This window comes from Conger conger, chromosome 5, assembly GCF_963514075.1.
Source record: "Conger conger chromosome 5, fConCon1.1, whole genome shotgun sequence".
NCBI lineage: Eukaryota > Metazoa > Chordata > Actinopteri > Anguilliformes > Congridae > Conger > Conger conger.
The window spans coordinates 37,637,883-37,649,513 of record NC_083764.1 but is presented as its reverse complement, the minus strand read 5'-3'; the positions used below and the strand labels follow the sequence as shown (position 1 = coordinate 37,649,513).

Sequence of the window (11,631 nt, the reverse complement as noted above, 5' to 3'; positions counted from 1 at the left end):
ATTGTAAAAATATCCACCAGCAGGTGTTACACAAATATGTGTAAACTTGAGTAACACTGGCCGGTAGGTATTTTACAGTGTAGATTAATATTTCTTAGTGAAACATTTTATCTGAAATTGAAGCGTTATTTTGATCGTGTAACCTTGTCGTCTGACTCCCACATGTAGAAATAGTGGCTTCAAAAAGTACTGGCACAGAAGTTCCCTCCATGTGAGGTTGTGAGACTGGTGGGCTGAGATGCCAGGGTTGGGGGTCAGGTAGGGGGTTGCGGGGAGAGGGAGGCGTGCATGTTTACCTCATTTATTTTGGATACAGGGTCAGTATGTCTGTTTTTGTAGACATCTGCATCAGTAAGGGCTCACAGCCTTTGATCACTCCTGTTGTACAGCACAATTCCCTTCCCGCCCAAAAGCAGTAGATACATGTTCATAAGACTTCTCCTCAAGAGCTCATCATAAGATCTATTTCAGTAAAGGCTAATTCAAATGCATTAACAGAGAAAATAGCAATTTATTCAATTCCCTAAGCTACGTATGAATTAGTAGCTATTCCACTTGGAATAAAATATATATTTTTAAAGAATGTGTCAATTTTTACAAGTCAATCTGATGGACACATTCATTCTGGATGAGAAATTAGAATTTCTTTTAGAAACGGATATTAAAAATATTTTGTAAATACTGAATTGTATACCTTTAGTGCAGAGTCTAGTATTTCTCTTCACAGCATGAAACAGCATGTTTTTCTGGAACTTTATACAAAAAGAGTTGTCCATGCTGTTGGAAACCTCTTGAAATAACTGATAGATTAAAATATTGAACATTTCAGAATGTAATTATCTGCATATCGCAAAGAATCTTTAACAATTTGCAACATAGCTAAGTCAAAATAAGTCCCCTTTTTTAGAATGACCTCTTTTCAGGAACAGTTATATAACATATTAATTATGGATGTCATTAAACTAAGCCATGTAATATATACATAACCACACATAAACCATACAAAGAAAAGACACACACACACCTCAGCATAATTTCCAGCCACTCAAGCAATGTTGTATCCTGCTAATTAACACATGGAACGCAAAACTTCCAAACATGCTGTTCTCCTATCTGTTTCCTGGGACACATTCACATCATAATCCCTCCACCACCTCCAAGATGAAAAAAAAAAAATACTGCAGAAAAACATAATATATGAAGATGAACTATCTGTCAAAATAAATTTTCAATAAAGAAATATTTAAATGTTTTGTGGTCACTGGCTCCTTCATACTAATATCAACCCGTAAATATACTCTATGCATTGATTAATGGAACTTCTCTCAGGTTAGTAAGCAAATTGTCAAATTAGCTCTATTAAGGGACATATGCAACTGTGGCTCAAAGGACAATAAGAATAAGTGTAGAATAGATAGACTAAACCATGTGTGTGGCATATTCACAACTCCCTTATATCAGTGGGGTCTGTGAAGTGCGGGTCAGTCTCTCATAGTAGTGTTTTTAAATGCAGACTTATTTTATGGACCAGGGTTATTTTATGGTCCATGGTCTCAGTCATATCCCCCATTGGCCGCAGTCAACTCATGACTGTGTCACTTGGATATCTCAGGGATGTGGGGGCATGCAGAGCTTCTGTTTCAGTGTGGGTTGTAAGCTAAAAATATCTAATGCTTGTGTCGAGTACAGCCAGGGATTTTTTATTGTGTGACTGTAAGGGAATCCATCACCGTCCAGGAGTTTCGCCATGCCCTCTAGCCAAAGGAGGTCAACTGGAGGGAGGAAATAAGAGGAAGAAAGTTAGCATCCATAATCCCTGGATTCACGTACACTTACACACAAGACACACACACACATGCAGTGAGAACAATCAGATAAATGTTAGACTGGAGCAGATCTAGGATAACCAGCTGGAAATACTCCTCAGCTCCAACGATGTGGGCTGGACCTCACAGACAACTCACTGCAAAACCACACATCTCAACAAACACAAAAGAACAATATGAATCCAGGTCTGTGGAGAGGTCTACGGAGGCAGATGCCCTTTGTGCAGTCATGGCCCCTATGTCCTGCCAGCACTTTTTCTTTCTGAGAACTAAACTTCCAGAGGAGTGATGGGATAGACATTCCAAAAAAAAAGAAAAAATAGGGAATACAAAATTCTAAAAGAAATACGCAAAAATGAACTTTTTCCAGAAGGGGTAAGTGTACGGCAAATTATGGCAATACAATTCCTGGTGTGGCAATGGCTCGATAAAACACTGTGCTGCCATTCAAGGTAGCCACGGCCCATTGGGTTGGCTGATAAATTCAGCTTCTACAAAAAAGAGGCTAGTAGTTGGTGGTTCAAATGTAGCCATGATAAGATCTGCACAGCTGTTGGGCCCTTGAGCATTGCCCCTAAGTAATGGGTCAAATGCAGGGTTCAATAAAATAGATCTTATTCTTCTTTTAATAGGTTCAACATTAAATAGCCTCCAGAAGGAACCTTGTACAGAATACTGATTGAACCTCAATGTGTCTAGATGGAACCTCAGAAAAGTACAAAAGGAATTGCTCCATTATGGCCGGACGATACAGAATACAGATTCACTGCTCGGAGGCAATCTCTGCACTGTACAGAATACAGATTCACTGCTCGGAGGCAATCTCTGCACTGTACAGAATACAGATTCACTGCTCGGAGGCAATCTCTGCACTGTACAGAATACAGATTCACTACTCGGATGCAATCTCTGCACTGCAATGGCCAGTCTGGTTCAAGTCGAGCAGAAGGCGACAGTAACTCAAATAAAAAGTCTAAAAATATGGGTCTGATAAAGTGTAAAGTGTATATACAATATTTTGTAAACTAAACAAAGTATGAACACCAGAATGTTCACCTGAATTTGTTCCACTGTTGGCTTGCGGCATCCTCACTGAAACATATAGTGTTGTTCTTAATTCAAACAACACATCTAACATAGTATACTCTGTATCTAGAGTGCAATATCTGATATTCACTGAACAGAAAATAAGATAAAGTGTCGCCATTTGATATCGCAAGGAAAACTAAGAAAGCAAGCATGCTGGGCACGACACAGCATGCTACAACACCCCTTTCCCACAGCACTCTCACATCCATTTCCCAGTTACCCTCTCACTTCTTCAGAAATCAAACATATCATCATCATCATCATCATCCAATGACCAATTCCAGTCCTTCAGGCCAAAGTCCAGCAAGCTGAAACAGAGGGTTTCCCTGGAGTTATCTTTCTTGCAAACACTCGGCAGTACTGGCGAGTACAGGGTTGGTTGCGTACCTGAGGCTTCATAAATTTACCCAAAGGAAGCTTTAATATATTTGTAACTTAAGTCGTAGTTGTTTTCCATTCAAATACTTTTATATTTTTTAAAATCTCTCCACCACCCCCCAATTCGGGAGACAACTTTTACAAATAAATACTTCCCAATTGAACGCCTCTTCAAAGTCAGCTATAAATATTAGGCCAATTTTTTTTAAAGACAGGGTCGTTATATAGACCACCTTGTTTCAATAGTAGAGAGAGGAGACCCTCTTGGTGTGTACCTGACAGTTTCCCTATTTCACAAGCATAGTTCAAACATGCCAATAACAATTATTTTACTACATTGTAGAACACTTGATATACTTTGATAGGAATTCCATCCAGGTGGTTTTTCCAAGTTTGAATGAATGAATTACTGTTAACCGTTCATCTTCCCTATTTAATCCTTCACATGACTAACACTGAGAGGAAGACAGCTTATTATAATCACTTACACAAATGAACTGGAGGTGACAGGAAGGCATGGATTTACTGAAGGTATATGGTCTCTTCTTCACGTACTTTGTCAGGAGAACCTATGACTATTCCCTCCGTTGTTACTAGTTTTTGTATATGTATTCTTCTTATTAGAATTTCTGTGCTTGACCATTTTGCCGGGTGCAGTTGAGCTAACCAAGAGGACCAGAAGGCTGAGTTTACACTTTTTAAGGGTATTTCATATGTTCCAATACAACACCAGACAAGCTTAGTAAAGCTTAGAAAAGTACTTGATGTATTTCACTCAGGTCTGTTGGAAATATGTTATTTTCAGGTCATAGCAAGATATCAGACACGGGTTATCATCAGACATGGGCACATCTCATAAAATTGTGCTAAAACTCACAGCCCAGAGGCCTGGCTCCTCATTCATCAGAACATTATACAAATGAGTCCGGTTCAATGCCTGTTTGCAGACGATGACCTCATTTAACCCCGTCCCCTCACCTGGGCTTGCTGGGCTGGCCATGGCGGGCATGCCTTTTCGTCCGCGGGCTGAGCTGCATTTTCATGGAGAGGCGAGGAGAAACACGGGGGGAGGCGTGAGGGGAGCCGCGGGGCGAAGACTGGGCCGAGTGGCTCGTGAACTGCTGGACCCCGATGGGCTTCTTGGGAATCTTCTTGAGCAGCTGGCTGATCCACCGCTGCTGCTCCTCCTGAGACTCAGCCAGGAGCAGCATGTCCTTGGCCAGAGACATGTCGTAGTTCACTGAGAGGGAGGGGGGGAGAGGAGTCGTTACCTAGTATGCACCTACACCTCTCAAACATACACATGGACCCTTCACTGCAAAATAGGTCAATCTTAATCTTATATTTAGACTTAAAATCTTATTTCTATTACTTTTTTGCTAAATGAGACAAAAAACCTGCCAGTGAGGTGAGAAAGTTTGACTCATTTCAAGATCTGCCAATGGGGTGAGAACATTTCACTTGTCAAACAAACAGTAACTTAAAACAAGCTAATATTTTCTACTAAAAAAAACTTAATAACCATTATTTGCAGTGTTGCAGAACTACGTGACCTCTGCTCTATGCACTGAATCCTGCAAAGACCAATGACCTGACCCCTGTGCGGTTCAACGATCTGCCCTCGACAAACTGATGTCTTCAGTACATACTGACCCCGGCATGGGCCGATGGCCACGTCTTTCTTGTCCAGGTGTTCCTTGTGGCACTTGGTGTGGCAGCGACGGCACTCCAGAGCGGGCGGGGGCTTCAGCATGTTCCAGAGGGGCTTGGGGCAGACTTCACAGGTGGAAGGGAAGTGGTAGAGAGTTGGGATAAACTCATGGCCCTTGTGACAGAAGCAGATTGACTTGTCTACCATGAGGACTGGCTCCAAGATCGACTCTCGGTCCTTCCTGCTCTCAGCCTCATTGGCGTACAGGATCTGTGGAGCGGGGACAGTGAGGGTGGGTAGGAGTGGTGTGGGGCAGAGTGGAGAGTTTTGGGGCAGTCAAAGTGCTGAGGGGTAGAGACAAGTGGCAAGCAACACGTATCCAAGTACAGGTATCTATAAATGAGGGTTTGAATTCTGCTATTTTAACCAGGAGCAATGCATTTTGCTCCAATCATTACCATGACAAAGACATCAAGCAATCCTGAACAAAGCCTTCTAAACATAAAATTGTGATATAAATATATTAAATACCAAATACATACCAAAGTGTGAAAGAGGAAAGTGGTCTTATAAGTTTATAAGCATGTGTGTGCACAGTAATCACAGGGTGGTGTTGTCCGAAGGAAAGATGCTTAGAATCACCTGGAATATCCGTGGGATGTCTTTGGCATCTGCACGGTACACATCTGTCTGGGTCACTGGTCGTACATGGTACAGTTTACTGCAGAGAAGCAAAAGAAAAAAAAGAGGGATCAAGGGAAATGGAGAAAAGGAAGGAGAGGCAGAGCAGGGCAAAGAGGAAGTTACTCACCTGATGTCCAGGACCATATACGGGTTTGACTGCTCTTTGTCCTGTTCGCTGTGGTAGAACAATATTCTCCTGCTGCTCGACACCACATACTAAAGGGGACATGGTCACACACAGTCAGATAATAATCAGAGACTAACCATGTTGTCATGCACATGAGGGAGTCTCAGAGTGGCTTTGCATACCTTCCTCTCCCAGCCAAACCTCTTGATGCTGTTCCTCGCCGCTGGGAGAGACAGCCAGCCTTCCAGGCGGGGCTCTGTCACACAAACAGGTAACACACAGAGCGTCACTGAAGTGGCACATACAGTGTAGTTACTGCAGACAGGTGTACACCAGACAAAGACACAAATGCTCAAACACACATACAAATGCACCAAACACTCCTATGGGTCTTTCAATGGAAATCCTCGATAACAAACCTAAAAATTGACAATTTCAATATCCAGCCTTTGTAGTGGAACCTGTCACCAAACATCTCAACCTCTTTTTGGAGCTGAAATGCTATACAAGAGCAACAGCAGGCAACACTGAAACACAGCATGCACTACAGCAGGGTACGAAAGAGACGGCCCGAACAGGTCACCTTTGTTGTCTTGTTCTGACGGACTGTGAGTGAGGGCCGGAGGAGCCTGTTCTGGCTCTGAATCGTCCTCCTCAGAGTCAGAGTGAAAGAAACGAGGGGCGCGAGTGCGGACAGACTGGGAGGAGTGCTGGTACGTAAATGACATGGACTTGGAGGACTGGGAGCGGGTGACGCACACTAGCATCATTCAGCAGAGGAAGAAACACAATTGAGAGGAACAGGCAGGGACAGAGACAGTGGGAAACAAAAACAAGGGCAGCGGATGAGGAGGAGGAGGAGGAGGAGGAGAGAAGAAAAGCAGAGAATCAGTGAATATGAAAAACAGGTCAGATTAGAAATGCAAGAAATTTCAGATTACAGGAAACAGGAAGGTTCAAACAGGAAGCAAGGAATTGGCTTTGCACCACTGCGCAGGGTATCAGAGTGCGTTCGGGCGTCCGTGTGTTCCGTCTTCAAAATGAGTTCAGTGTACAGCAGAGGTGAAAGTAAAAGTCCTGCCATGTGTTTCTTCCAGAGAGACTAAGAGTAATCTCTGAACCCAATCTGAAATCTGACCATGTGAGCACCGAGAGCAGTGTTAATGCGGTGAGATGTTATCAAGGTAGGGGCACTGTGCAAGAGCTGAGCATTGTGTTACCTGGATAGGTGCCTTTTGGGATTCTCTTACCAGAGAAGATGCCCTGTGTAAGCGCTGTGTTGCCAGGGTAGGTGCCCTGTGTGAGTGTGGTGTTACTGGGGTAGATAGCCAGTGTGAGTGAAGTGTTACCAGGGTATGTGTTTTATGTGAATATTCAATTCAGTGTAACTGGGGTAAGTGCCCTGCCCTGTGTGACCATAGCACATTGTAACTGGGGTACAGTAGGTGTCCTGTGTGAGTGAAATGTTGCCAGGGAAGGTGCCTTATGTGAATATTCAATGCAGTGTAACCGGGCCAATTGCCATGTGAGACTGTATAGCACAGTATAACTGGGGTAGGTGCCCTGTGTGAATATATAGTACAGTGTAACTGGTTTAGGTGCCATGTGAAACCGTATAGCACAGTATAAATGGTTTAGGTGCCCTGTATAAATGTATAGCACTGTGTAACTGTGTGAGTGAAATGTTGCCAGGATAGGTATTTTATGTGAATATTCAGTACAGTGTAACTGGCGTAGGTGCTCTGCCCTGAGTGACCATATAGCACAGTATAACTCGGGTAGGTGCCCCGTGTGAGTAAAATGTTGCCAGGGCAGGTATCTTATGTGAATATTCAGTGCAGTGTAACTGGGGTATGTGTTCTGTGTGAGTGAAATGTTGCCATGGTAGGTGTCTTATTGAATATATAGTGCAGTGTAATGGGTAGGTGCCCTGTGTGAGTGAAATGTTGCCAGGGTAGGTGTCTTATTGAATATGTATTGCAGTGAAACGGGTAGGTGCCCTGTGTGAGTTAAATGTTGCCAGGGTAGGTGTCTTATTGAATATCTATTGCAGTGTAATGGGTAGGTGTCTTACTGAATATGTATTGCAGTGTAACGGGCAGGTGTCTTATTGAATATGTATTGCAGTGTAATGGGTAGGTGTCTTATTGAATATGTATTGCAGTGTAACGGGTAGGTGTCTTATTGAATATGTATTGCAGTGTAACGGGTAGGTGTCTTATTAAATATGTATTGCAGTGAAACAGGTAGGTGCCCTGTGTGAGTTAAATGTTGCCAGGGTAGGTGTCTTATTGAATATTTATTGCAGTGTAACGGGTAGGTGTCTTATTGAATATGTATTGCAGTGTAACGGGCAGGTGTCTTATTGAATATGTATTGCAGTGTAACGGGTAGGTGTCTTATTGAATATGTATTGCAGTGTAACGGGTAGGTGTCTTATTGAATATGTATTGCAGTGAAACGGGTAGGTGCCCTGTGTGAGTTAAATGTTGCCAGGGTAGGTGTCTTATTGAATATGTATTGCAGTGTAACGGGTAGGTGTCTTATTGAATATGTATTGCAGTGTAACGGGTAGGTGTCTTATTGAATATGTATTGCAGTGTAACGGGTAGGTGTCTTATTGAATATGTATTGCAGTGTAACGGGTAGGTGTCTTATTGAATATGTATTGCAGTGTAACGGGTAGGTGTCTTATTGAATATGTATTGCAGTGTAACGGGTAGGTGACTGTGTTGCGCAGTATTACCGGGGTAGCCGTCGTCAACCTCTGGGTCCGGGCCGCTGCTGAAGCTGGTGGAGTCGAAGGAGTGTATGCTGAGAGAGGTCAGCTGACAGCGGAGCTGCTCAATATCACTGTCCTTACTGTCCAGGGACATCTGCAGCTCAACACGTACCTGGCTTTCATCTGCTATCACCTAGAAACCGCAAACACAAACACGTGCTATTCAAGACCCTGTGAAGGAAACACAAATCTGTTTACCCTGCCATGAAATCCAGCTATGCCAGCTTGAAAATGAGCTGGTCACAAGCTGGTCGAGGTGGGTTTGAGCTGGTCAACCAGCATGGCTAAGCTGGTCATAACACTGGTCTAGCTGAGTATGAGCTGGTCAACCAGCTAGTGCTGGTAGCTTGTCAGTGATTGTATTCAATGTAGGGTTACTGTGTTAATGTCGTGGTCTACAGTTCTGTGAATGTGATGTGCTGTGGTTGTATTGATGTGAATGTGATGGGCTACCGTTGTGTTACTGTGAATGTGGTTCAGCGTTCATGTTACTGTGAGGTTACAGTTAAGTTTGTAGGTGGACGTTGATGCCACTCACAGCCTGCATTTCGCCAATCTCTCTCTGATACTTAATGATGGTGCCATTGAGCTTCTCCTTCTCTAGCTGAAGCTCCAGCTGCAACTTCCTGTTCTCCTTCTCCTTCCTGCGCAATTCCATGTCATTGCCATGACGGTGTCCACCTCTGCTTACATTATTCCTGTTCATAACCTCTGCCAGTTTGTTGACTGCCTGTAACATATGGAATGTGAATCATTGCATTAAAATATGCCAGTACATTCTGCCAAATTCACCATCTAAAATACACACGTAATGGACACAGAACTCTGACTGGATTTAGCCAGTCCACTTGACAACCTTGGATTCTAGAATGTGTAATGCCAGAGAATTTGTTGAGATGTGGGATTTTTGATTGTTTGATTTGTTGCTTCTGTGGTTAGGCACCTTGGGGTTAAACATAGATTACCTGAAATCAAGAGACAAATTGTACATCCTGTATATTACATGAGCACTCGTTGGCATGAGAAACACACACACATGTAGCCTCTGAAATAAGGGTACGAAAAGCCTTTTTGCTTGGAAAATGTGCTTATTTGTACTCAAAGTACATCACTATACATTTGGCAAATTTGATCCTTGAAGAACAAAAATTAAGAACTTTCTTTCTGCACACACACACATTCTCTACTTGTGCATTGGACACATTTGACCCAGCATAAAGCATACAAGCTCATAAGACCAACAAATGAATACAGACAAACGCACAGATAGCCATACAGGCCAGTGCATTCTAACCTGGGTTTTCAGTGTTTTCTCAGACTGGACCTGCTTCTCATAGTTAGCCTTCATATTCCTCTGTTCATCCATGGACCTCTTCAGCTCTGTGGGTTTGAGGCAGATATGTACAGCTCAGATAATACCGGATATTTTAAAAATGCTGCTCTACATTTCAGCAATACAATGGTTCACGCGGTGACAAAAAAATCTGTATCTTTTGTCACCGCATGAACCATTGTATTGCTGAAATGTAGAGCAGCGTTGTGAAAATATCCTGTTCACAGTATCTAACCTGCATATCAATTCTGCAGTTTTGTGTGAGCAAATCACTTAATAACAGGTTGCACCACATTTTGCAGCAATAACTGCAAATAAGCACTTCCTACAATTTCATATCAGTCTTTCACATCACTAAGGAGGAATTTTAGCTCACTCTTCTTTGCAGAACGGATTTAATTCAGACCAATTGGTAGGTTTTTGTGTGTGAATTGCTTGTTTCAAGACAGGACTTTGACTGGGCCACTGGGTGGGCAGAGTAAAGGAAAAGTAAGAAGAGGACAGTGGGTGAGAAGGGATTTAGGGCACTCACGCTCCTGTGCCTCCTTCAGTGCGTTGTTCAGCTCCTCCTTCTCATTGGCTAGGTTTGCAACGTCACTCGTCAGGGTGCGGTTCGATTCCTCCAGCTGCAGGGGGGGGGGGGGGGGGAAATCAATTGGATGACCCCACCCCTTCGCAAGGCCGAAACAGCATTGACTGAGAAAGGACCAGATCAATTGAACTGCTCAAAGCAGCTATGGCCCAAAATGAAGAGTATCCATAACAGTTCTGGCCATGCATGAAAAGTCATAAGCCAGAAATTATACCCTGTGAGAGCTTGTTTACTGCATTTTCTCCACACACACAATGAGATGATGATTTTACCCCTCCATACTTGGGCAATGGTACATGAAATTATCTGGTAAGTTCTGGATGCTACTTCACCCCATACATCAATCTATTCCATATCATATACATATTCCATATATACATATATCACTACTAACTGTTATTTCAAACAATATTTGTTTGCGATATGGTGTGCGTCATTGTGGAGAAACCACACCTACTTACCAATCTACCAACCAACTACCTACACCCTTCCACAGAAATATAACCAGTCACATACCCACGCATTTCTTACTAAACCTGGAATTCAATAATCTATTCAAAGGGAGTCTGATGGTGCCGTTTGTTTCCTGACCAAAGAACACGGTCAGTTTGAGTACAACAGACAGACTCACAGAGGCAATGGTGTTGTCTGTCTCTTCAACCTCCTGTTTGCGCTGGGCCTTTATCTCTTTGATCTCCAGCTCCTTCATGATCTTGTCCCTCTCCAGCTGGGAGTACTGCTCCTCGGCCACAGTGCGGGCCAGCTGCTCCGAGTCCGCCTTCGTCAGACTCACCTCCAGGCGGGCTGCCAGCGAGTCCCTGCAGAGAAAGAACCGGGAGACCAGCGTCACACGATGCACACCGGCGCAGGGCGTCCTCGAGAATAACACGGAGCAGGGCGAACAGCATCGACTCATAAGGAAACAGTGCAACACCACAATTACAGGGCCTCACACACTCTGAGAAAAAATGCTCTCTGGCTTGATTCCATAGAGCAGTGGTAACCAACCTCGTTCCTAGAGATCTACCACCCTGTAGGTTTTCACTCCAACCTTAACAAAGCACACCTCATTCAAGAGATAGAGATCTGCATTGAGCTGCTAATTAGTAGAGTCAGGTGTGCCAAATTACAGTTGAAATTAAAACCTACAGGATGGTAGATCTCCAGGA

At 43.3% G+C, this 11,631-nt stretch overlaps 1 protein-coding gene across 9 annotated transcripts in view; it reads right to left on the bottom strand.

Annotated features, from left to right (window-relative positions):
• Nucleotides 1-491: 491 nt before the first annotated feature.
• The window catches only part of LOC133128367 (rho-associated protein kinase 2-like), a 40,468-nt gene continuing 29,328 nt past the window's right edge, over nt 492-11,631 (bottom strand). For 3 of the 9 annotated variants that reach the window (XM_061241802.1, XM_061241810.1, XM_061241808.1), the window contains 13 exons: nt 11,094-11,280; nt 10,403-10,496; nt 9,832-9,917; nt 9,076-9,267; nt 8,502-8,670; nt 6,339-6,515; nt 5,938-6,011; nt 5,756-5,844; nt 5,587-5,665; nt 4,947-5,214; nt 4,272-4,533; nt 3,136-3,223; nt 492-1,772 (listed from right to left, as the gene is read on the bottom strand). In XM_061241802.1, the coding sequence (XP_061097786.1) occupies nt 3,148-3,223; nt 4,272-4,533; nt 4,947-5,214; nt 5,587-5,665; nt 5,756-5,844; nt 5,938-6,011; nt 6,339-6,515; nt 8,502-8,670; nt 9,076-9,267; nt 9,832-9,917; nt 10,403-10,496; nt 11,094-11,280 (1,753 nt within the window). In that variant the 3' untranslated portion in view covers nt 492-1,772; nt 3,136-3,147. Of the gene's footprint in view, nt 1,773-2,882; nt 2,919-3,135; nt 3,224-4,271; nt 4,534-4,946; nt 5,215-5,586; nt 5,666-5,755; nt 5,845-5,937; nt 6,012-6,338; nt 6,516-8,501; nt 8,671-9,075; nt 9,268-9,831; nt 9,918-10,402; nt 10,497-11,093; nt 11,281-11,631 lie in introns of all 9 variants that reach the window. The other 6 variants (XM_061241809.1, XM_061241811.1, XM_061241805.1 and 3 more) reach the window with 5 other exon arrangements.